Raw genomic sequence first — 22703 nt, 5'->3', positions numbered from 1 at the left:
GGGGGGTGGGGCCGCGGTCGTCCATGTGGCCAATCGGGGTTCCCGTTTAGGGGGCGTCTCCTCCGAGGGCTCAATACTGAGTACCCAAGCCAGGGGCGACTGCCCTGCCTCCGCCAACAGAATTTGCAGAGCTGGGAGGGGGCTAGGGCTCTTTCACTTTTGACCAATTGCACATCTCGAAGACTGGGACTAAGGGGTGGAGTCAGGTGTTAGGGCGAGTGATTGGCTAGAGGAAATAGTCTTCTCTACCAATGAGGTAGTGCGGCAGGATTGGGGGGGCTAGGCCTGACGGCGGTAGCGCTTCTAGGGAGTCACCCGCAGTAGGGGTACGTAGAGGAGGACAAGAGGCGGCTCAGGACCATGGCGGCGGCGGCGGTGGCAGCGGCGGCAAGGCGGGCCCGGATCCTGCAGGCGAGTGAGGGTGGTACCGAGGGATCGCGAAGCTAGGAGTTGCGTCCTTTCCATCCCCTCTGAGCCAAAAAACCCTTTTTAGCCGACCTTTCTGTTCCCACCAGACCCGTGCGGCCCGGTCCCACCCCTTTACTTACTATGCGCCCTCGTTGGGTGCTGGACTGTCACCCCTGGCCCGCTGCCTTTTTCCTCTGGGAGGTTCTCCTTTTCTAGCTCTGGCCCACTCTCCTCCTCCAGCCCTCCCAGTCCCCGCAGTCAATCACCCTTGCTCTCACCCCTCCTGGTCCCCTCTCACCTCTGTGCCAGTCACCTCTCTCACACCAGAAATTCCCTTTCCTGGTCACCTTTGTTAGAGCTCTCTTTCTCCTGCCCAGAGCTACCAGATTGTTCCCTTCCCCCCACGCTACTTCACTGTCTAAAAATCCATGGTGAAGGAAGGAAGCGCACGAGGGGGAGGGTCAGTGAATGAACTTTGAATCTCTTTCTAGAAAGCTTACACCAGGTTTTCCCCAAAAGCAGCAGTCTGCTGAGCTGTTTTCCCTAGCTGTGTCTCTGCATTTTCCACAGGCTGTAGACTGTCCCTTTTCTTGCCAAGACTTTCAGTTAGACTTTTTAGCAAAGTTTCAGGGTTCAGTTGGTGGTAAATAAGGACACATAGTTATGCTACCAGTATGTCCCAAGCACATGCCAGGAACTAAACGTCTCTTTAAAAAAAAAAAAAAAAAAAAATGGTAGAACACGAGGTGAGCTAGATTATTTAAACATATGCCTTCAGCTCAAGTCATGGTCCCAGGGTTGTGGGATCCAGTCCTGCATCATGCTCCTTGCTCAGCGGGGAGCCTGCTTCTCCCTCTAAATGCTGCTCCCCCTGCTTGTGCTCAGTCTTTCTCTCTCTCTCTCTCTCTGACAAATAAATTCTTAAAAAAAAAAAAAAAGAAAGAAAGAAAGAAAGAAAATGAAGTGATTAACATCTCTACAACAGGTAATAGAAAATATACAGGAAGTGTCAATTCCAAGCTAACCCAAAGTCAGCTCCTAGTGTATCAGCACTCATCAGAGGCCCATGGTGGGTATTGGGTCCCTTCTGAAGCTGGCCTAAGGAGAGGTGGTAGAGCTACAGGAGCTACATGCCTGAAGCCTGTGGTTTCTAACTCTGTTCATAGCCCTTCCCCAGTTTTAACTGCCTAGCAAGGACTTAGGCGGTGTGATTTCCTGCGGGAAACATTCTCCAACCTACAAGAAACAACATTGCCCTTCTTACTTGTTACAGCCATCCTGGAAACTTCTTCCTCTATATTGCTGGACCTTTAGATAATATTAGTACTTACCAGGTTGCAGTGAATTCTACTGCAGAAACTTACATTTGTAAGATTCTTAGCAAAGTCAGCAAAGTTTCATATTTAAATGCTATTTAATGGGACAGCGTGGAGCATGGGCTGGAAGAGTTTGTCAGATAATCTGGCTGTTTCTTGCTGTGATCCTAGTTCTATTTTTCTAGTATCTTTTTTTTAGTAATAGGGATACAAAGTTTCCACTCTGTGTTTTCCATTACCAACTTAAGCTTGAAGCCCTTTACTAAAACTAACCTTTTTTCCTTTGCCTCCCCACCTTTATTGAGTCACTGATCCTTAAGAAGGTATTTTTCCCTGAGATACCTGAGGGGCTCAGTCCATTAAGAATCCAGATCATTTTGGCTCAGGGTTGAGGGGTGGAAGCTCTGTGCTGGGGGTGGAGCCTGCTTAAGGTTCTCTCCCACTCCCCCTCCTTCTCCCTATCTTTAAAAAAAAAAAAGGTATTTTGTCCTTTAAATCAAGGAGAAGACTCTTCCTTCCGATGTACTTTATTGTGGAAATAGACACTATTTTCTGATTCATTTGAAGAAACTTCTTTGTTGACCTGGAAAAGAACAGAAATAGTAATCCTTAGCCACAGAGGAGTAACTGTAACATCAAACTTTGATAAGGGGTGCCTGGGTGGCTCAGTCATTAAGCGTCTGCCTTCAGCTCAGGTCATGATCCCACGAGTCCCACATGGGACTCAGCTGGAAGCCTGCTTTTCACTCTCCCACTCCCCCTGCTTGTGTTCCCTCTCTCCCTCTTTCTTTCTGTCCAATAAGTAAAATCTTAAAAAAAAAAAAAAAAAGAAAGAAAGAAAAAAAAAAACTTTGATAAAGAGAATAAAGATTCTGGCAGTCATGAATTTCACAGGATCATCAAAAGGATCTGTAAAGGAAAGAATTCGTGTTTTCAGTGATTTTAAGGACATTTGGTCCTTTATGTTCAATGACTAAACTTAAAACTTTTTTACTTTACGGTGGTATGAAAGCAACACGTAACTGTATTTGGAATTTTGGGTTTTTATGCTCCCCCATCCCCCAGTGAAATGCAGTATGATACTCTTGAGGGATGCTGGGCCTCAGCAGGGAGTCACAGCTCTCCGTCAGCCAAGTGATCACAAGGTTAAACAACCGATACACTTAATAACCATTCTGTACTCATACAACCATTCTATTTTTCACTTTCAGAACTGTATTCAGTTGATTACATTAGCTGTTCAACACTTTATTATAAAATAGTCTTTGTGTTAGTTGATTTTGCCCAACTTCGGGCTAATGTACATGTCCTGAGCACATTTAAAGTAGGGTAGGCTAGGCGATGGTGTTTGGTAGGTTAGTTATATTAAATACATTTGCAACTTACAGTGGGTTTATCACTCGCATTGAGAGATAAGAAAACCAGTCTTAAAGAGACACAGGACTGGCCTTCAGTGATTTGGTTTAAAGAGTACAGGGTTGGGCGCCTGAGTGGCTCAGTGGGTTAAGCCGCTGCCTTCGGCTCAGGTCATGATCTCAGGGTTCTGGGATCGAGTCCCGCATCGGGCTCTCTGCTCAGCAGGGAGCCTGCTTCCTCCTCTCTCTCTCTGCCTGTCTCTCCATCTACTTGTGATTTCTCTCTGTCAAATAAATAAATAAAATCTTAAAAAAAAGAGTACAGGGTTTACAATCATACTTGCATTCTTTCCAAACTCCACCTTTTTTTTTTTTTTTTTAAAGATTTATTTATTTCAGGGAGAGAAAAAGAGAGCCTGATCAGGGGGAGCGGCAGAGGGAGAGAGAGAATCTCAAGTGGACTCCACACTGAGCTTGGAGACTGATGCAGAGCTCAATCTCACAATCGTGAGATCATGACCTGAGCTGAAACCAAGAGTAGATCGCTCACCCAAATGTGCCACCCAGGCACCACCTAGCTCCACCACTTTCTATTTTTAAGAAAATTTGTGAAGACTGGAATTCATGAGTATAATAAAGTCAATTACCTGACAGTTAAGGTAATCCGGGTTCTCCCAAATAGTGACTGATGGGGCTGAGAATTCAGGACTTGGTATCTCTTTTTGTGTCAAGTACTGTCCCCAGGCTTTGGGAAAAGGAGAGGTAAATGCAACTCTCACTGAAGGCTCCTCTGTCATAATGAATGATGAGTGCAAACAGCGGGAGTACACAGAGTACGGCAGGGCTGTAGGGAAACTATCCCAAACTCAACGTGTACATTTCAGGAAAAGATTCCAGAAGGCGTTTGCTTCAGGTTTGAGTTTCACAAGACTAGCAGACCTTCAGCTAAAGGGAAAAGGGAGTGCTTGATGAAGGAGGAAGTAGTAAGAGAGGAAGAATTTTGGTGTGACTAATTGAAGGACAGTTTCTTTAGCAACAGTGCTAGTGAGTGTTTCGTGGGAAATGAAGATAGGAGATCCAACTTTCAAAAACTATATGCTAATGTTTTATTATGCCAGATGCAGTGCCTTTTATGCCCTCTTGATGGCAGGGAGACTGCGTGCAAATGAAAAAATAAAATTAAGTGGCCCAAAACGCCCAAGTTGGCTGATCTGTACATTTCCTGCTCTGTAAGAGAGTAAACATGAAACATAATTAATAGCAAATGATTGCTTGGTGAATACTCATTCTTTCATTCTGCAAAAATATTACTGAATGCTTACTCAATTCCAGGAATGGGGCCAAGGGTAGAGAACATGGCCATCTAGTGATCTGAGAGGAGAGAGACTTAATAATTAAACTATTATTCTACAATGTGGTATAAGAAATAGAGGAATTTAGGTGTTCTATGAGCACTATAACCAGGTGCTTGGCCTAGATTTGAGATTTTGACTTAAAAGCTTCTGACTCGGCTCCTTCTCCCTCACTCTCAGAAGTTAACCTTGTTTTTCCCACTTCAGAAGCAACAGAAACCATCAGTTGAGAATTTTCTCAGCTTCTTACTAGCAAACATATGAAACTGACCTGCACTGATGCCCAAAGTGATGGCTACATATGGAGCCAAGGAGTAGGAGTGAGCTAAGAAGATGGGATGAAACAATTGCAGGCAGGAAGGGGCAGCACGTGCACAGGCAGAGAGAGCACAAAACGTGTTCCAGATGCCTACCGCATAGGCACGAGGAGGACGTGGCCAGCTATGAAACTAGATTAGTAAAGATGCTGTGTAAAGTCTTGTAAGCAGCATCAAGATTAGTTTTTAAGAACAGAGGAAAGCCATTGGAGCTCTTTAAACAAGGGATTAATCTGCCCAGATTTGTGTTTTAGAAAACCCCTCTAGCCGTGGGTTGGGAAACCAGATTCAGAGTGCACAAAAGTGGAGCCTGTGGGGCACCTGGGTGGCTCAGTGGGCTGGGCCTCTGCCTTCAGCTCAGATCATGATCTCGGGGTCCTGGGATCGAACCCTGCATCATGTTCTCTCTGCTCAACGGGGAGCCTGCTTCCCTCTCTCTCTCTGCCTACTTGTGTTCTCTGTCAAATAAATAAACTCTTAAAAAAGAAATAAGAGTGGAGCCAGAAAATCTGCTAGGAAACAGTTACTGAAGTCCAGGAGAGAGACGATGATGATAGAGACTGTGGTGATGGCAGGAGGGGTAGAGAAAAAGGGCTGGGTTCAAAGGACTACTAGGAGGGCAGATTGCCAGGACTTGTTTGATTCAGTGTGGAGAGAGGGAGGGAGGAGTTGAGGTGATGATGTTCAGCTTTTCTTCTTGGGTATCTAGGTGAATAGTGGCCTCCTTCTCTGAAGTGGGATAGAAGCAGGGCAGCTTGGTGAGAGAAAGGTTAAGTTCAGCTTTTTCTTTTCTTTTCGGTTAAAGATTTATTTATTTATTTGACAGACAGAGAATACAAGTAGGCAGAGGGGCAGGCAGAGAGAGAGGGGGAAGCAGGCTTCCTGCCGAACAGAGAGCCCAATGCGGCACTCGATCCCAGGACCCTGAGATCACGACCTGAGCCGAAGTTAGAGGCTGAACCCACTGAGCCACCCAGGCGCCCCAAGTTCAGCTTTCTCATTGTGCACCTAAGTAACATCCATGTAGAGGCGTGATGAGGACACTTAGGTGGGTATTACCTGAAGAGGAAGAGCTGTCTGAGAACTACAGATTTGGACTCCATCAGCATCTAGAGCCCCAAGCCACAGGAGTTGAGGAAGTCATCCAAGGAGAATGTCCAGAATGAGGAGACAAGAAGGCCTAGGACCAATTCTTGAGGAATTTAATTAGTTAGTGGCCAGATAGCAGAGGATGAGTCCGCAAAGAAGACAGAGAAGTGGCAGAAGAGATTTCAGGACATCCCTGAAGACAAGGGAAATGGGCACAAAAAAAGTCCAGTACAGGAGGACCGGGAAGCACCATGGGATGTAGGAAATCACTGTTTAGTCATGAATGCTGGAGTAGATTGAAGGGTTCGTGGGAAATGAGGAAGTAAGGTCATTAGCAAAGAGAATCCTTGCTGTTGGATGGTGAGAGGTTTAAGTTTCAGGAAAGGATAACTGGAAGTGTCTGCGGTGCACGTTAGAGCACAGGCCGAGATGGCCCGCGCTTGGAGGAGAGGAACCGTGTCAGTCAGTCCATAGGTAATGGTTGTGTACTTCTGTGCACAACACACAAGTCACTTAATCCTCACAGAGCTTGCTAGCTGACTGCTCCCTTCTAAGAGGAAGGGAGGGAAAAATGATAGGTATAAGTCAGTTTTATAGATTGGCTAGTGAGAAGTTGACATTCTCATCTGTTGGTTTCTGTTCCCTCTGAAGGAGGAAGAACAAAGATCAGCTCCTGAGAGTGGGGGAAAGCGGCAGGGTTGGAAGCTTTGAGAGAAGAAGGTTTGAAATAGCAAGGAGTGAGATAAGGCAGTGAGATAAGCTTTTAAGTAGCCGGGAGTAAGAGCAAACAAGTGGCCGGGAGATAGAGATGGCAAGGAGATAGGAGACCACAGCAAGGAGATAAGAGAAGTTTCGAAATAACAAGGGATGAGAGCAAAAAGTGTAAGAATAACGCTGAATGAGCACCGACAACTTGGCTATTTTCCTTATTGTGACAGTCTTGGTCACAGTAACTGTAAAGTAGGTGACTAAGACAGATGCAGTGCCTACCTTCGTGAAACTTCAGCCTTTTGGGCAACAGACAAGTACCCAGGCAATTAAAACACAGACAGATAAACCTGATGGGGGAAGTACTGGCTGCTAGGGGCAGTCAGCCACACAGTGGACCTTTCCTTTGTTCTGTAGATACTTATTAAACACCTGCTAGGTACCAGGTACCACGTTGGTGTTGGGAATATGGCTATAAATAAGACACGGTGGACTCCAGAAGAGTGTTGATTTAGTCTGAAATAGTTTTTGTGAGGAATGGGAGAGAAGTAGATGAGGCATTTGGAAGAACTGTTTGCTGGCCCAAAGGACGTGCATCCTTTCCCCTGGACAGTACCGCAGGAACACAAATTCTTCCACTTCAGATAGCCCTAAACTCTTTGGTTAACATGTCTATCTTCAGACAAAATAAAAGATTTTGTCAAAATAAAGTTTTCCCTTATATCCCATTCCAGGTGTTTCAGTTTTCTCACTTTGACTTGAATATTTCTTAAATCAACTTTTATAGAATATATACATTGAGGAGTTATTTTATTGTAACTGGCTCCTCCCCCCTCCAACTGGATTATATCCTATTCAGTGTTTCCTATACGTCACATTCTTTTCCTACATGTGGCATTTTTTAAAACTGCTTTCTTAAAATAAAATCGACATAAACCATACATATTTAAAGTATACCATTTGATAAGTCTTATATTTATATACACCTGTGAAAACATCATCACAATCAAGATAGGGTGCCTATCCATAATCCCAAAAATATTTCCTCTTCCCCCTTCTGCATTTCTGCCATCATCCCCAGGCAGCCACTGATCTGCTTTCCAACACTATGTTTGCATGTTTTAGTTTTAAATAAATGGAATCATACACTGTGTACTGTTCTATGTATAATGGTTTACAGTATAATTTACAGTATAATTGTTACAGTTATCCATGTTACTGCCTGTGTAATGGTTCCTTTTCCTTGCTGAGTACTATTCCAGTATATGGCTATACCTCATTAGCTTCCCTGTCCCAGCCAATGGCAGACATTTGGGTCATTGCTGAGTTTGGGGCTATTACAAAGCTGCTATGAGCATTTGTGTTCAGGTATTTATATGGGCTTATTATCCTTACATTTGACCCTTAGCTATATACTACCTGACATTTAACACCTATTGTATCAGATACCATCGAAGAGTTTTCATATTAAGATTTGTGGTGACTACCATTTCCAGGCTAAAAATTAGGAAAATATGGCCTTAAAAAAAGTATTTTATATTATGATTTATATTATGGTTTCTTATTTTCTTATAGTTTGCTGTACCTCATAGTCTGGTATCTTTTCTCTTCAAAGACTCTGTGACCCTGGGGCGCCTGGTGGCTCAGTGGGTTAAAGCCTCTGCCTTCAGCTGCGGTCATGATCTCAGGGTCCTGGGATCGAACCCCACATTGGGCTCTCTGCTCAGCAGGGAGCCTGCTTCTTCCTCTCTCTCTACCTGCCTCTCTGCCTACTTCTAATCGCTGTCTGTCAAATAAATAAAATCTTTTTTTTAAAAAAAGGCTCTGTGACCCTTAAGAGTAAACACCAAGTCCTTTTCCATATACCCACAGCAACTGGTGTAATGTTAAGTATATGGTAGCCATTTGCTACTATATATACAATAATTTTCTGCTCTCGTTTATCAAAATAATCATTTTTTTTTTTTTTTTTACCCCCACAGGTCTCTTCCAAAGTGAATTCCACTTGGTATCCAGCATCCTCCTTCTCTTCATCAGTGGTAAGTTTATTTGGCACTAAAGTTGGACTTCTGAGAAGCAATACGGTTTAATTTGGGGGGTATTCCCATTTACCTTCTTAACATAATTGTGATCAGAATGTATGTGAAATTTTCTGTCTTGGTTTTCTTACCTAATGTTATGTTATTATATGTCATAAACATTTTCAGTGTTGCAAAATGCTCTTTATAGGTACGATTTTAATGACTGCATAATAGTCTATCAAATATATATAGCCAGAATTAACTAAAAATGTTCCCATCTAACACCTAGATTGATTCGGTTTTTCAATATTAAAAACCCAACATTTACTTACATAGTTTTTTCCTTCTTTTAGATTATTTCCCTTCTGAGGTAAGATTACTGTGTCAAAAAATACAGACATTTTCGTAGCTTCTAGAGGTTTTATTGATCCTGTCAGGTAGCTGTTCTCTTTACAATCTTTTAAAAATTATTTTTATAGAACTGTCAACCATTTGTAGTACCTAAAATTAATAAATAAAGATAGGTACTTAAAGTCCTTTCTGTTTAGAAACATATACTGTAAGTAACACTGTAATCCATCAACCTTTTTTGGTCCATAGCCCCCTCTGAAAATTTAATATAAGCAAGCTACTTCTCAGAAGAACTACACATAAAAATATTTTTTTAAAAATCTTTTGATGATAAAGGCCATTCCTGCTCATGGTGGCCAACAAGTTGTACTAGCTAATCTTTGTTAACACAGAAACTGCTACTTTTTTAGTAGAAGCCTCACAGTGACGTCAGGTTCCACATTGTGCATTAGTAGGGAATTTTCTTTTCTTAGAGAGATCACAATATTAAGAGGCTCAGCCACATGTTAATGAACAATACAGACAAATATCTCTTTCCTAGTGGTCACATTTCTAGAGAACAGAAGATTCACCTGCCAACCCTGAGTTCCTTCCTCTTTGTGAAGGGGAGAGAAGCAATGAACTAATACAAGGTTTTGTGGGGTTCTTATTTTCCAGCCAACTGTAAAGCTCTTCATTGATGGGAAATTTGTTGAATCCAAAAGTGACAAATGGATTGACATCCACAACCCAGTAAGCAAAGCTGCCTTGGGATTTTAAGCTGGCTAGCCTAGAATCCTGGGAATGTGGTGGGAAACGAGGGGCCTGGGTGTCTGTCCTATGAAGAACGTAGTGGCTGCTGCTGTGACTAGATGAAAAATGCAGAAGACGGGGCAGGGGCAAAAGATGATGTATTGCTTTTCCCCATCAGGCCACCAATGAGGTCATTGGTCGGGTTCCTCAGGCTACCAAGGCTGAAATGGATGCAGCTGTTGCTTCCTGCAAACGTGCTTTTCCTGCATGGGCAGACACTTCAGTGTTAAGCCGCCAGCAGGTCCTACTCCGCTATCAACAGCTCATTAAAGAAAACTTGGTAAGAAATCAGAATGGTATTATTTTCCAACCTTTTACCTAGGATACTTGTCACACCCACAGAAGGCCCTGTCCGCCGCCTTCTGCAATCCAGAAAGACACAGATCATGGCTTCCTCCCTGGTACTGCTTCACCCCCAGTTTTGTTTTTCCTTGGCTACCTAGGAACTACAGGGAAGCACATCCTTACATTGGTTTCTATCTATATGTATTTTCTCTAGAAAGAAATTGCCAAGTTAATCACACTGGAACAAGGGAAGACCCTCGCTGATGCTGAAGGAGACGTATTCCGAGGCCTTCGTAAGCTGGGAGTCCCTCTTGGGGGAGTTCAGGAACTCCTTGGGAAAGAGCAAAGAAAGATGGGAAACAAAGATCTCAGAATGGGAGGTTACTTCTCCTCTATGTAGATTTTGCTACCCCATGATATCTTTTTTAATGCTTGTGGAAAATGGCAGTACTTCCCAGGTACATAGGAGATCAGTTTCCTTCATTTTATCTTACTTGATCTTCCAGCAGGTGAATGCATGTCTCTCTCTTTTTTTCTCCCCCTCCTTTGGAGAATCTCATTTTGCACATCCCCTTCACGTGGAAGGGCCACTCAGTGTTTCTTCCCTGTGCCATCAGCCTGAGCCATTCTCTAGCCTCAGGGATGACTAGAGCCCGACATAGCTAGGTCGTGCACAGTGGAGAGCTGGTGGCCTGACTGCTTCTCTGCTCCAGAGGTGGTCGAGCATGCCTGCAGTGTGACATCCCTCCTGCTGGGAGAGACCATGCCATCCATCACCAAAGATATGGACCTTTATTCCTACCGTCTGCCTCTGGGGGTGTGTGCAGGCATCACTCCGTTCAACTTTCCCGCCATGATCCCCCTTTGGATGTTCCCCATGGCCATGGTGTGTGGAAACACCTTCCTATTGAAACCATCAGAGCGAGTTCCCGGAGCAAGCATGCTTCTTGCTAAGTTGCTCCAGGACTCTGGTGCCCCAGACGGAACACTGAACATCATCCACGGACAACATGAAGGTGACTGCCCTTCTCTGTATGTGGTACTTAATCTGGCTGTCAAAAAAATCAAGGTGTTGGGGGTGAAGGTTGAGTGGTTTTAGGATGAGGAACTGAGGGAGAAAGGGATTTACTAAAAGTAACCTCCATTTCGGAGGTAATGTTTATGGGTACATCTGTGTGCTCAGGTAAACTAACTGGGGAATAACGATGCTTCTTGTCCTACAGAATAGATTGAGACAAAGAAGTAGGGATTAGGGGAAGACACAGATAAAAGAGAAAGTTTTCTCTTCAGTACTGAGGGAGTTTATAGATCTCCCAGAGACTGAAGACATTCTAATTCACATAGTAATAGCGAACACTTAAAAAGCACTTCTAGCTTCTGCCTTCGGCTTGGGTCATGATCCTGGGGTCCTGGGATGGAGCCCGACATCAGACTCTCTGCTCAGCAGGGAGCCTGCTTCCTCCTCTCTCTCTCTCTGCCTGCCACTCTGCCTACTTGTGACCTCTGTCTGTCAAATAAATAAAGTCTTTTTTTATTTTAAGATTTTATTTATTTATTTGAGGGGTGCCTGGGTGGCTCAGTGGGTTGAGACCTCTGCTTTCGGCTCGGGTCATGATCCCAGGGTTCTGGGATCGAGCCCTGCTTTCCTTCCTCTCTCTCTGCCTGCTTCTCTGCCTACTTGTGATCTCTGCCTGTCAAATAAATTAAAAAAAAAAAAAAGATTTTATTTATTTGAGAGAGAAAGAGAGAATGCACACAAGCAGAGGATAGGGCAGAGGGAGAGGCAGGCTCCTTACTGAGCAGGAGCCTGATGCGGGACTAGATCCAAGGACCCTGAGATCATGACCTGAGCTGAAGGCAGATGCTTAATGACTGAGCCACCCAGTCATCCCAATAAATAAAGTCTTAAAAAAAAAAAGCACTTCTGTGTTTCAGGCACTGTTTCTAGGGCCTTTCAAATATTATCTCATTTAATCTTTATAACAATCCTCCAAGGTAAGTACTGTTGTTTTTCCATTTTATAGATAAGAAAACCAAGGCATAATGAAATTAAGTAATTTGCCCAAAGTCACGCTGCTAGAAACTACCAAAGCCAGAATGTCAGTACCCAGAAAAGCTGACTCTGGTTTTTACTTTTAAATACTATGTTATATTGCTGTTCATGTGAGGGTACAAGAGTATTTGAGAGTCCCAGTAAATAGGGGCAGTTAATATATCACATTCTTGGGCGCCTGGGTGGCTCAGTGGGTTAAAGCCTCTGCCTTCGGCTCAGGTCATGGTCCCAGGGTCCTGGGATCGAGTCCCACATCGGGCTCTCTGCTCAGTGAGGAGCCTGCTTCCTCTTCTCTCTCTCTCTCTCTGCCTGCCTCTCTGCAAACTTGTGATCTCTGTCTGTCAAATAAATAAATAAAATCTTAAAAAATAAATCACATTCTTGATAAAAGGAAGAGTTGAACATTAAAAGCCTGGTATTTTGGAGGAGAACAGGAGTTGCAGCCTTCAGAATTAGAAGAAATAGCAAATGAGAAAAACAATGAAAGGGAAGAGGCAAAATAGAATTAGTAGTTTAAAAATTTAAGAGATGGAGGTGCCTGGGTGGCTCAGTCAGTTAAGTGTCTTGACTGTTGTTGTTGTTGTTGGTTTTTTTAGATGTATTTACTAGAGAGGGAGAGAGAGAGCAAGCATAAGGAGGAGGGGCAGGAAGAGAGAATCTCAAGCACACTCCATGCCTGATGCTGGGCTTAATTTCACAACCCTGAGGCTGGGGGTTGAGGACCTCAGGTTGAGGACCTGCGCCAAAGCCAAGAGTCAGAGGCTTAACCGACTATGCCACTGGCTTGCCCCCAGCCTTGCCCCCAACTCTTGGTTTTGGCTCAGGTCATGATCTCAGGGTCCTGAGATGGAGTCCTGTGCTGGGCTTCATGCTCTTCAGGGAGTCTGCTTGGGATTCTTTCCCTCTCTCTCCCTCTTCTTTGACCCTCCTCCACTTGCTCATCCACATGCACGCACATGTGCACAGACTCTCCCTCTCTCTCTCTCAAATAAAATAATCTTTTAAAAAAAAAAAAAAGAGGGGCGCCTGGGTGGCTCAGTGGTTTGGGCTGCTGCCTTCGGCTCGGGTCATGATCTCAGGGTCCTGGGATCGAGCCCCGCATCGGGCTCTCTGCTCCACAGGAAGCCTGCTTCTTCTCTCTCTCTCTCTCTCTCTCTCTGCCTGCCTCTCTGCCTACTGTCTGTCAAATAAATAAATAAAATCTTTAAAAAAAAAAAAAAGAATTTAAGAGATGAAAAGAACTTCAATTTGGAAGTCTAGGATAGAAAAGAAAAGTATGGAAACTTCTCATTCACAGCAGTGGGTAAGGGGAAATTTTCCATGTTGAGAAACCCATAGCCATTTGTTCCTTTGTGGTAATTATTTCTTTTCTTCTTAAAGCTGTAAACTTTATTTGTGATCATCCGGATATCAAAGCAATCAGCTTTGTGGGATCCAACCAGGCAGGAGAGTACATCTTCGAGAGAGGGTCAAGACATGGCAAGAGAGTTCAAGCCAATATGGTAACTTCCTATTCCTTTTCCTCCTAAATCTGTTATATGTATTAAAATTACCTACGAACAGCCCTTCAACAGAGGGGCTACTATGCTGCTCTAATGCCAGTGTGTCTTTTTTTCCATTTCATCCTGGATGTCTTCCCTCTAGCCATGAACCTTGCGATGAGTTTTATGCTAAGTCGCTTTAATTACCTTTTTATCTTATACACCTAATCTTGGTTTAAAAAAAAAAAAAAAAAAAGGCACCTTTCTCGCTAAGAATGTTATACAAATTCTTTGGGCTTTTGCAGTAAAAGCTAGCTTCTGGTTCTGGTCCTGTATCTTTCTTCATACCATGCTTTGTAGCCCTTTATCCTTCATTCCTCTCAAGGCATATCCTAACTACTATAAGGTCAAAGATGTACTTTTCCTAAGAGTCCAAGCTATTTAAGGTACTGGGAAGAGCCAAATATCCCTGTATGTGAGTACGGTTTACCTGGTTGCATAGTTTTGCTGTTCTCTTACTAGCTCCTTGCCTAATACATAGTAATTCTTTGATACTGAATATAAAGTCCAGTGGCCACTTTCTCACCCTTTAGTTAGTGTTGCAGAAAGGATAACCACCTACACATAGGCTTAGAAATTGTTCTGATAGGCCTGCATGCTTCTTGTTGTGGCTGAATGTCTTTTGGCCAATTCAACTTAAGTCCCTCCCACTTTACTCCATCATACTCACTGGGTGTATTCTGTGTAACAGACATGGTATCTATCCATGCACTCCATTGTAGTTGTACAGTAGTCCCTCTTCATCTGTGGGGGATACCTTTCAAGACCCCCAGTGGATCCCTGAAACTGTGGGTAGTACTAAACTCCATGTATGCTGTATTTTTGCCCATATATACATATGTATGATATACTTTATGAATTAGGCACAGTAAAAGAATAGTAACTAATAATAAAATAGATCAATTTTACCAAATCACTATAACAATATGACCTCTCTTTCAAAATATCTTATTATACTTAACTCACCCTTCTGATGACAACGTGAGATGATAAAATGCCTCCCTTAGGACATGAAGTGAGGTGAATGATGTGGGCGTTAAGACATAGCTTTAGGGGACGCCTGGGTGGCTCAGTTGGTTAAGCGGCTGCCTTCGGCTCAGGTCATGATCCCTTGTTCCACATTGGGCTCCTTGCTCTGCAGGGAGCCTGCTTCTCCCTCTGCCACTCTGTCTGCCTGTGTGCTCTCTCTCTCTCTCACAAATAAATAAAATCTTAAAAAAAAAAAAAAGACATAGCTTTAGGAGGAACATCTGCTTCTGGGCCTCAGTTGACCTCAGGAGACTGAAACTGGAAAGTGAAACTATGGATAATGGGCGGACTGCTGTATCTGGAAACCTATGTATGGAAATGGCCATGCTTTCCTACATAGCTGTGTATCATGAGGCTGGGTATCTAAAAGCAAGCCAATTTGGGGAACCTCTTTCCAGAAATGGTGTATCAAGAGGTCCACCTAGTTTGCCTGTCAGCTAGACACTGACATTATTACTGGCAGCTCTTTATTTATATTGCTGTTCATATAACTGGAAATCCCAGCAGACAATAAATTGTTTCCTATCTAACTTAGAAAAAAGAGAGGAGTTCTTGGTGCCCGGATGCAGTATTTAGCCTGTCAGTTTGACTGTGATTATGTGGCTGGAGGTTTTGTTTTATTTTGGTTTTTTTGGTAATGGTTTTGATCTAAATAAACACATACCACTTTATCAGCTAAGAAAGTAGAAAAAAAAAAGTAACTTGGAGACTTTCTCTGTGCTACCACAACTTCAGCAGTATCGAAATGATAATAAATCTAGCCTCAAAGCAACAAAGTGTAAATTCTCCCTATTTTTAAATTCTCATTTGAAATCTCAGATTCTTTGCTTAATTTCTTAGCCTCATTATATTTTCCCAAGGAAGATTCATGTACTTTCTGTATTTCCTTAGGGAGCCAAGAACCATGGGGTAGTCATGCCAGATGCCAATAAGGAAAATACCCTGAACCAGCTGGTTGGGGCAGCATTTGGAGCTGCTGGTCAGCGCTGCATGGCTCTTTCCACAGCGATCCTTGTGGGAGAAGCTAAGAGGTGGCTGCCAGAGCTGGTGGAGCGTGCCAAAAACTTGAGAGTCAATGCGGGTAATCAGTTATCTGCCTAGCTCCTTTAGGCTTTGCATCTGTGGCACTAAGCACTTGGTTTTAGCATTGGTCTTGACTGATGGGAGTAATCACATCTACTCTTTAACCATTGCCTCTCTTTATATTGTACTTGCCATTTGGATTCATCTTTAGTTAACAGTCATAATTTGTGATAATGAAGACTAAATGTTTTTGTGTTGGTTTGCAGGAGACCAGCCTGGAGCTGATCTTGGCCCTCTGATCACCCCCCAGGCCAAAGAGCGAGTCTGTAATCTGATTGACAGTGGAACAAAGGAGGGAGCTTCTATCCTTCTTGACGGTCGAAAAATTAAAGTCAAGGGCTATGAAAATGGCAACTTTGTTGGACCAACCATCATCTCAAATGTCAAGGTGAACAACTCTGGATTATTTATCTCACAAACATGAGCACTAAAGGCACCTTAGAAGCAATGGAACCCTGTCCTTCCAATTTATAAAGGAAGGCATTTAATAATTGAGACCTCGACCCTTGACAGGATTCCTCAGTTATTTTATCTAGAGTCTGAATGAGTCTCCTATCCTGACTCCCCACCTCCTTCCACTATGCTAGCGATTGGCAAACTTTCCATAAAAGGCTAGATGTTAAGTCTTTTTGGTTTTGCAAGGATAGACAGTCTCTGTTACAACTACTCGCTCTTGACATTTTAGTGCAAAAGCATAATAACATGGTGTGGCTGTGTTCCAATAAACCTTTATTTATGGACAATGGAATTTTAATTTCAAATAATTTTTCATGTCATGATTGATTTCTTTTGCAGCCATTTAAAAAATACAGAAGCCATTCTTAGCTTGTGAGCTGTACAGAAACAAACAGCAAGCCACATTCAGGCCATAGGCCATATTTTGCCAACCCTATCTTATATTTTTTACATATTAATGCGAGTTTTTTCATCCCACTCCTCGTTATCTAGCTTATAGCTCTTGCAGTGTCTCCATCAATATAACCACCACTCAGTATTTATTGAGTACCTTCTCTGTGCCGCCTCTTCACCAGAAAGATACGAAAAAGAATGACTCTCAGTTTTTATTTATCGAAACTCTGCAAGTCTCTCAGCTAAAATTAATGACTAAATCTTTGGAAATTCCTATGTCCCCACTAATCCTATTATAATCCTGAATAATTAAGAGTTGAATATAAGTGTAGTAGAAATCATGAAGTCTCTTGTCACAGAACCATAGGGGGAAAAATCCACTTATTAGCCACAAACACAGCTAACTGCAAGCAGTAAAGGATGTTTTGAATGTTTAGTGTGACCTGATACCGAGTTATAATTGCACAGACTCATTTGGGAGGCAAAGGAATGAATGAGAATGAATTATGTTACGGAAAACTTAGCACAGGTTTTCTTTAAACAGAAACACCTTTCTGTGGTATTTCCAATATATATTTGATTTATAAAAAATGAATTTTCATGTAACTTTTCAGTAACATAACAATTGTATAAACAGGTTAAGAGGAAATTAGTGATGGGTCATGGGACCTAAAACTATCGTGCTTAAAAGATGGGAGTGAAATTGTTGTTAATGGGAGTTTCAGGTCATTTATACAATTGGAAGCTTGGAAGTTGGAACACAGCAAAGATGGACTTTTTTTTTTTAAAGGTGGTTTACAATGAAGAGAGGTTCCTAGCATGAAAGCTGTCCATGTAAGCAGTGGGTAATAAAGTAACAGATAAGCATCAAGTACTGACTTCTTTTCTGGATGTATCACTCCTGACAGCCAACAATGACCTGTTACAAAGAGGAAATTTTTGGTCCAGTTCTTGTAGTTCTGGAGACAGACACTTTGGATGAAGCCATCCAGATAGTAAATGACAATCCGTATGGAAATGGAACTGCCATCTTCACTACCAATGGAGCCACTGCTCGGAAATATTCCCACCTGGTGGATGTTGGACAGGTTTGTGTACAGGATTTTTAGGAGATTCTTGGAGCCGTATACTGTTTCCTATCTAAGGGAGATGGTGAAGTGATTGGTCGCTGCCCCTCTGATTTCCCATAATGCCCCATTTCTTCCTCAGGAACCAAAGTTTGTGCATGGGATGCAGGAGAGCGTAAAAGTTGGGATATTTGGAATTGGTCTCTGTGATGTCAGGCATTTGTGCTTCTCGATGGAGAGTTCCTTTGTTTGAGTCCTTTTATTTGACGTGGATTTGTTCTGATTTAGGTGGGGGTGAATGTCCCTATTCCGGTGCCTTTGCCAATGTTCTCGTTCACCGGCTCTCGATCTTCCTTCAGGGGAGACACCAATTTCTATGGCAAACAGGTAACTGTAAGAAAATGTTTTTTCCTCTAAGAAAGTTTCTTGAACATATTCAGGAACAAGGATTCTGCAGGGAAGGGCCTGCCAGTAGCTTTTGTGGGGTCATACGTTGTTCAGCAGGGCTTGTCAGGAGGTCCCCTAGAAAAGATTTAAAAGGTAACAAAATTTTACCAAAACTGCTCCTTCCTGAATAACTCAAGGCAGCAAAGTTTTGAAGCAAGAGCAAGAGGAAGTCTAAGCCTTTATGTGTATCCTTTCTTCTGCCTGAGATCCTCTCCTGCTGCCTCCCCTCTTTCATCTAACTCTTAATCTGTCTTGTCTAAGTTTAAAGCATGGACTCCTCCAGAAAATCACCTCTGACTCCACCCCACCTTCCTCAGTGCTGGGTTGGGTACACCTTCATGTGTTCCCATTGCATTCTCCTGTATGTTACTCATTTACAAAAATTTTACTGAGCACCTTCTTTGTACCAAACCCTATTCTAGGCACTAAACTACATCGCTGAACAAGGAGAATAAAGCAGATCTGGAACTGAATGGCCTGGTTTCAAACTCATCCAGTTACTAACTGTGTGACTTTGGGCAATACCCTGTGTCTCAAGTTTCTTATCTATAAAATAGATATAACATATCTATATATATATATATATATTTTATAGAATATATCAATATATTCTATAAAATAGAATAACAATAGTACCTGTAATTCATAAGGTCAGGAAGATTAAATCATCCCTATTATCACATCCTTCAGTAGCTACGTATTTCCTAAGGCAGAGGCACAGCAGGTTCACATAGTAGCAGAAATGGGCTGGGGTACAGAGAGTGAATGAGGACGACAGTGGTAAAGAGGGAAAGTCCTGTCGGGCTGTGTAAGCCATGATGAGAAGTCTTCATCCCACCGTAATTATTATTTACTTCTTAACTGCGGTACCTGGCAAAGAGCAAGTGCTCAAATATGTGTTGAACAAATTGGCTGGTGGAACTTCTTTGTCGCCCCAGAGTGATGCAGCCATTTTGGAACCTTCAGTAATTAAACCATGTTTCCTATACACGTCTCTTTCATAGTTCAATAAAAGAATGAACAGTGCGTATCGCATAGCAGAATGTTAAGAAGATGTTTTGGTATTTATAGAGGCAGCTTATTCAGTTCGTGCATTAGTCACAGGTTTGGTAGAATTGGCTAGTTTGATACTATTAACAAAAATTTCTTTTGAGGGAAGCAGAGTAAAACTCTTTTTTTCCTCCCCGTCTTGGTTTAATTACTGTAACTCATCCTGGTAAGTGAGGTTTCTTAAAGGAAAAGACTGACCCCATACACAGTTTGAAGTCTTAAATTCTTAGGAAATCAAACTGCTATTTTGCATCCTGGAAAGAAGACTTGAAAGATTATAATCTCTGAAATTTTTAAAAATATATTAACATGGCCCAGATTTTGTCAAATAATTCTAAGAGTATTTTAATTAAGCTAGTGTTTTTTTTTTTTCCTAACAGTATCTTCTAGCTTGCTAGTATTTTTTTAGGACTTCATTTATTTAATTATTTGAGAGGCATAGGGGAAGAGCAGAGGGGTAGGGAAAGTAACAAGCAGACTCTGCTCCGAGTGTAGAGCCCCATGAAGGGCCCCATGTAGGGCTCAATCTCACAACCCTGATATCATGAGCTGAGCCAAAGCACATCAGATGCTTAACTGACTGAGCTACCCAGGTGCCTTTAGTTTGTTAGTATATTTTGTGTCAGATCTGAACAGTCTATTCTTTTTTGCTCAAGCCTATTCTTAAAAAATAAACTATATATATAATCTGAAATATACTGAATCTTTCAAAAAGATTTTATTATTTGACAGAGACACAGCAAGAGAGGGAAAACAAGCAGGGAGAGTGGGAGAGAGAGAAGAAGCAGGCTTCCTGCCGATCAGGGAGCCTGATGTGGGGCTCCATCCCAGGACCTGGGACCATGACCTGAGCCAAAAACAGATGCTTAACGACTGAGCCACCTAGGCACTCCAAATGTGCTGATTTTTTTTGGTACCCATTATAGGTGAATTAGAAGTGACTATGTGTAATATCAGACATTTTACTTTAGATTTGTACGATATTATGGATTTTACTACATCCGTATAGAGCTATTTATCACTGACATTTGTCAGAAACGGCCTAATATGTATCTCATGCCTTCATGCCTTTTTCTTCTTCTCAGGAAGGAGAGAAAAACTAATAGCAGTTACTTCGCTACAATGTTTGTAGGTCCTTTCGTTTTCCCCTCACAGCTGTGCTGGGCAGTAAGTCACGGCAAGGCCCAGAGTTACATGGCAGTCAATAAGGAGAGGCAGGATTTGAGCCATGACCCAAGACCTCAGCACATGATACTCAGCCGGAGGAACAGAATGTACGTCAAGTTTAACAGATTACATTGTTCGGTTTTGTCATTTAGATCCTCTTGAGTAGTTTCAACATGAGAGCTAAGGTTTGACTATTTACTATGTGGGAGGTATTATGCTAAATGTTTTAAATTATCTTGTGAACAATAGGTTGGATTTTGGTTGCACTAATTCCTCAAATGGGAACGTGAGTAGCACTTCATACCACCTCCTTCAAAAGTTGATTGAAAGAGAAATATGAAACCCCCAGGAATATATGTCAACTTTTTTTTTTTTTTTCTCCCCTTTGTTCTCTTCAGGGCATCCAATTCTACACACAGCTAAAGACCATCACTTCTCAGTGGAAAGAAGAAGATGCTACTCTTTCCTCGCCTGCCGTAGTCATGCCTACCATGGGCCATTAGAAACAAGTCTGTTCCTGAGTAATCTCCCTGTATTCTTGACCAACTTCATTTGCCAACTTTGCTCAAATCAGATCCCTAGGACTGGAATACCTGGTAACTAAAGTCTTTCTCAAGTCCATTAGCCCCTGTCAGGGGGCTCTAGGGAGATTCCTAGTATAACTCTGAAACCAGATTTTCACTTGGCTTTTCTTCAGTTTTTGAGGTAACTGGTTTAACTGTGAAATGCTTATATGGAATGAGAACTGAGACCTACTTTCTAGATGCTCTCCCCTTTTCTGATGACTCGAAGGGAAGATGAGTGTATATAAAGATCTTCTAATAACTAGAAGAGGACCTCTTGGATGGGGAAATAAGACAGAGATAATTCACCCTTTGGTTGATCCTCAAACACAGCCCTATATAAATGGCAGTAGGGGAGACCCCTCTGCCAGGCTTTCTTGAGCCTCTCATTTATCCCACACTACACAGGACGTACTCTATTTCTACTTATCCCACAGTTGTGACAACTGCTTTCTTTTCTGCGGAATGCCACTTTGTCCTAGTGACTCATGACCACTCATTCTATCATTGTCACTGTTCCTGCTTCTTAAAATCACTTCTCAAGGATACCTCAGTATGCACTGGCACTGGATAAATCAGCTTTTTGTTGGGTATACCAATTGTTCAATTTTAGATTTGGTTTCAAGAGTCATTAATGTTTCAGCCATTAATTCAGATGCAAATCAAGTTTCATTTTTAGAAAACTATTTCAAAAGTTTTTTAGGCTCAGAAATCAAGGAATATTCTAGCCATCAAAGTGTGCAAGACTTTTGCCTTAAGTAAGTATAGCCAGATATTACTTGCCGAATTTTTTATGTTGTTCTTTCTTCTTGCCTACATTTCTCATTAGTGATCATTTTTAATGAAAGAACTCTTAATGTAGAGTAATTGACTGGGGCCTAAGAAATTCCAAGGCTCTTTATGACATGAAATAGTAAAAAAAGAAGTGCTTCAATGAATTACTTTGCTACCATTAATTCAAGTGTCTTTATGCTTTTTGTTTCTTTTGATATAGCTAAACTTTAAGTCCAAACAGATGAGCCAAAAAAAAACATAGATTCCCAGTTAAATCAATCTTTTCCGATACAGTTTTTAGCCAGTGAACTAGGGGAAGGCTCCTGGCTCTGAGAAAATAATCTCTGGTCTCAGCCAGATGACATAGGTCATTTATTTTTCTGCTTCCTCATTAGTCACTTGGGTAATGTTAATCTGCCCCGTGGCAGTGATTTGGTGAATTAAGGACAGTAAAAACTTGGAAAACATTTGTGCATTCAGTGAATTTTAAGCTTATCACTACCACTACAGAATAGAATGTCAGAATCTTCATTTAAGGTGATTGGAACTTTAATAAAATACATTTATGACCCTTATGGGTTTTTTTGTTTTTGTTTTTTTTTTTTGGATTTGCCTTCCTAAAATGAGACAATAGAAATATCTAATTTGATAATAAAATACCCCTTTTTAATCTCTGCTTATCACAGCTGCAACTGATAGATATTTAATCCAGTCCAACAACTGCAAGCTGGGTTGAATGAAAGTCATACTGTCTAAATTCCAAGTGGAATTAAATATAATCCCAGAGATTCCTAAGTTTTCCTTATATTTAAGGGAAATCACTTTTTTAAAATAATGACTCATCAGAATTATGTTGCTCTAATTGGAATCAACTCATTTGGCTAGCTATTTGCTACTTAGAAGAGTTTCTTGTTACTTAGATAGAAAAAAATCTGCAGTTATATTCATGCTAGTAGGAGCTTCAAAATTTAATATTTTCATTTTGCTCTGATGTGGCCTCATTTGAAATTTCTGAGATCCTATGTTGTACCAATTGATTATAAATAACAAATTACAAATAAAAAGCTCCTAAAAAGAAAACCTGGC

The 22703-nt window shown here is 41.8% G+C and overlaps 2 protein-coding genes across 5 annotated transcripts in view; one reads left to right on the top strand and one right to left on the bottom strand.

The window, feature by feature from the left end:
- Positions 1 to 189: 189 nt before the first annotated feature.
- Positions 190 to 22697, top strand: ALDH6A1 (aldehyde dehydrogenase 6 family member A1). Its single transcript, XM_082733466.1, has 12 exons — positions 190 to 411; positions 8528 to 8584; positions 9575 to 9649; positions 9828 to 9989; positions 10209 to 10287; positions 10708 to 11010; positions 13428 to 13549; positions 15509 to 15698; positions 15907 to 16088; positions 17458 to 17637; positions 17905 to 18003; positions 20679 to 22697. The coding sequence occupies exons 1-12, from the start codon at positions 361 to 363 to the stop codon at positions 20781 to 20783; spliced, it is 1605 nt and encodes a 534-aa protein (XP_082589592.1). The 5' UTR covers positions 190 to 360; the 3' UTR covers positions 20784 to 22697.
- Positions 16413 to 22703, bottom strand: part of BBOF1 (basal body orientation factor 1) — a 38743-nt gene continuing 32452 nt past the window's right edge. For all 4 annotated transcript variants that reach the window (XM_082733455.1, XM_082733457.1, XM_082733454.1 and 1 more), the window contains one exon: positions 16413 to 18138. In XM_082733455.1, coding sequence (XP_082589581.1) covers positions 18114 to 18138 — 25 coding nt within the window. In that variant the 3' untranslated portion in view covers positions 16413 to 18113. The remainder of the gene's footprint in view (positions 18139 to 22703) is intronic.

The sequence above is a fragment of the Mustela nivalis genome (genome assembly GCF_964662115.1).
Source record: "Mustela nivalis genome assembly, chromosome: 6".
Lineage (NCBI taxonomy): Eukaryota > Metazoa > Chordata > Mammalia > Carnivora > Mustelidae > Mustela > Mustela nivalis.
The sequence above is the reverse complement of the archived record's forward strand: the minus strand, read 5'-3'. Positions and strand labels throughout refer to the sequence as shown.

Bases quoted from the DNA above. Each gene is read 5' to 3' on its own strand.
- ALDH6A1 (XM_082733466.1), top strand. From the start codon at position 361: ATGGCGGCGGCGGCGGTGGCAGCGGCGGCAAGGCGGGCCCGGATCCTG. The intron at 11,011-13,427 runs GTGACTGCCCTT...TTCTTCTTAAAG, and splicing joins CATCCACGGACAACATGAAG to CTGTAAACTTTATTTGTGAT. The intron at 13,550-15,508 runs GTAACTTCCTAT...GTATTTCCTTAG, and splicing joins AGAGAGTTCAAGCCAATATG to GGAGCCAAGAACCATGGGGT.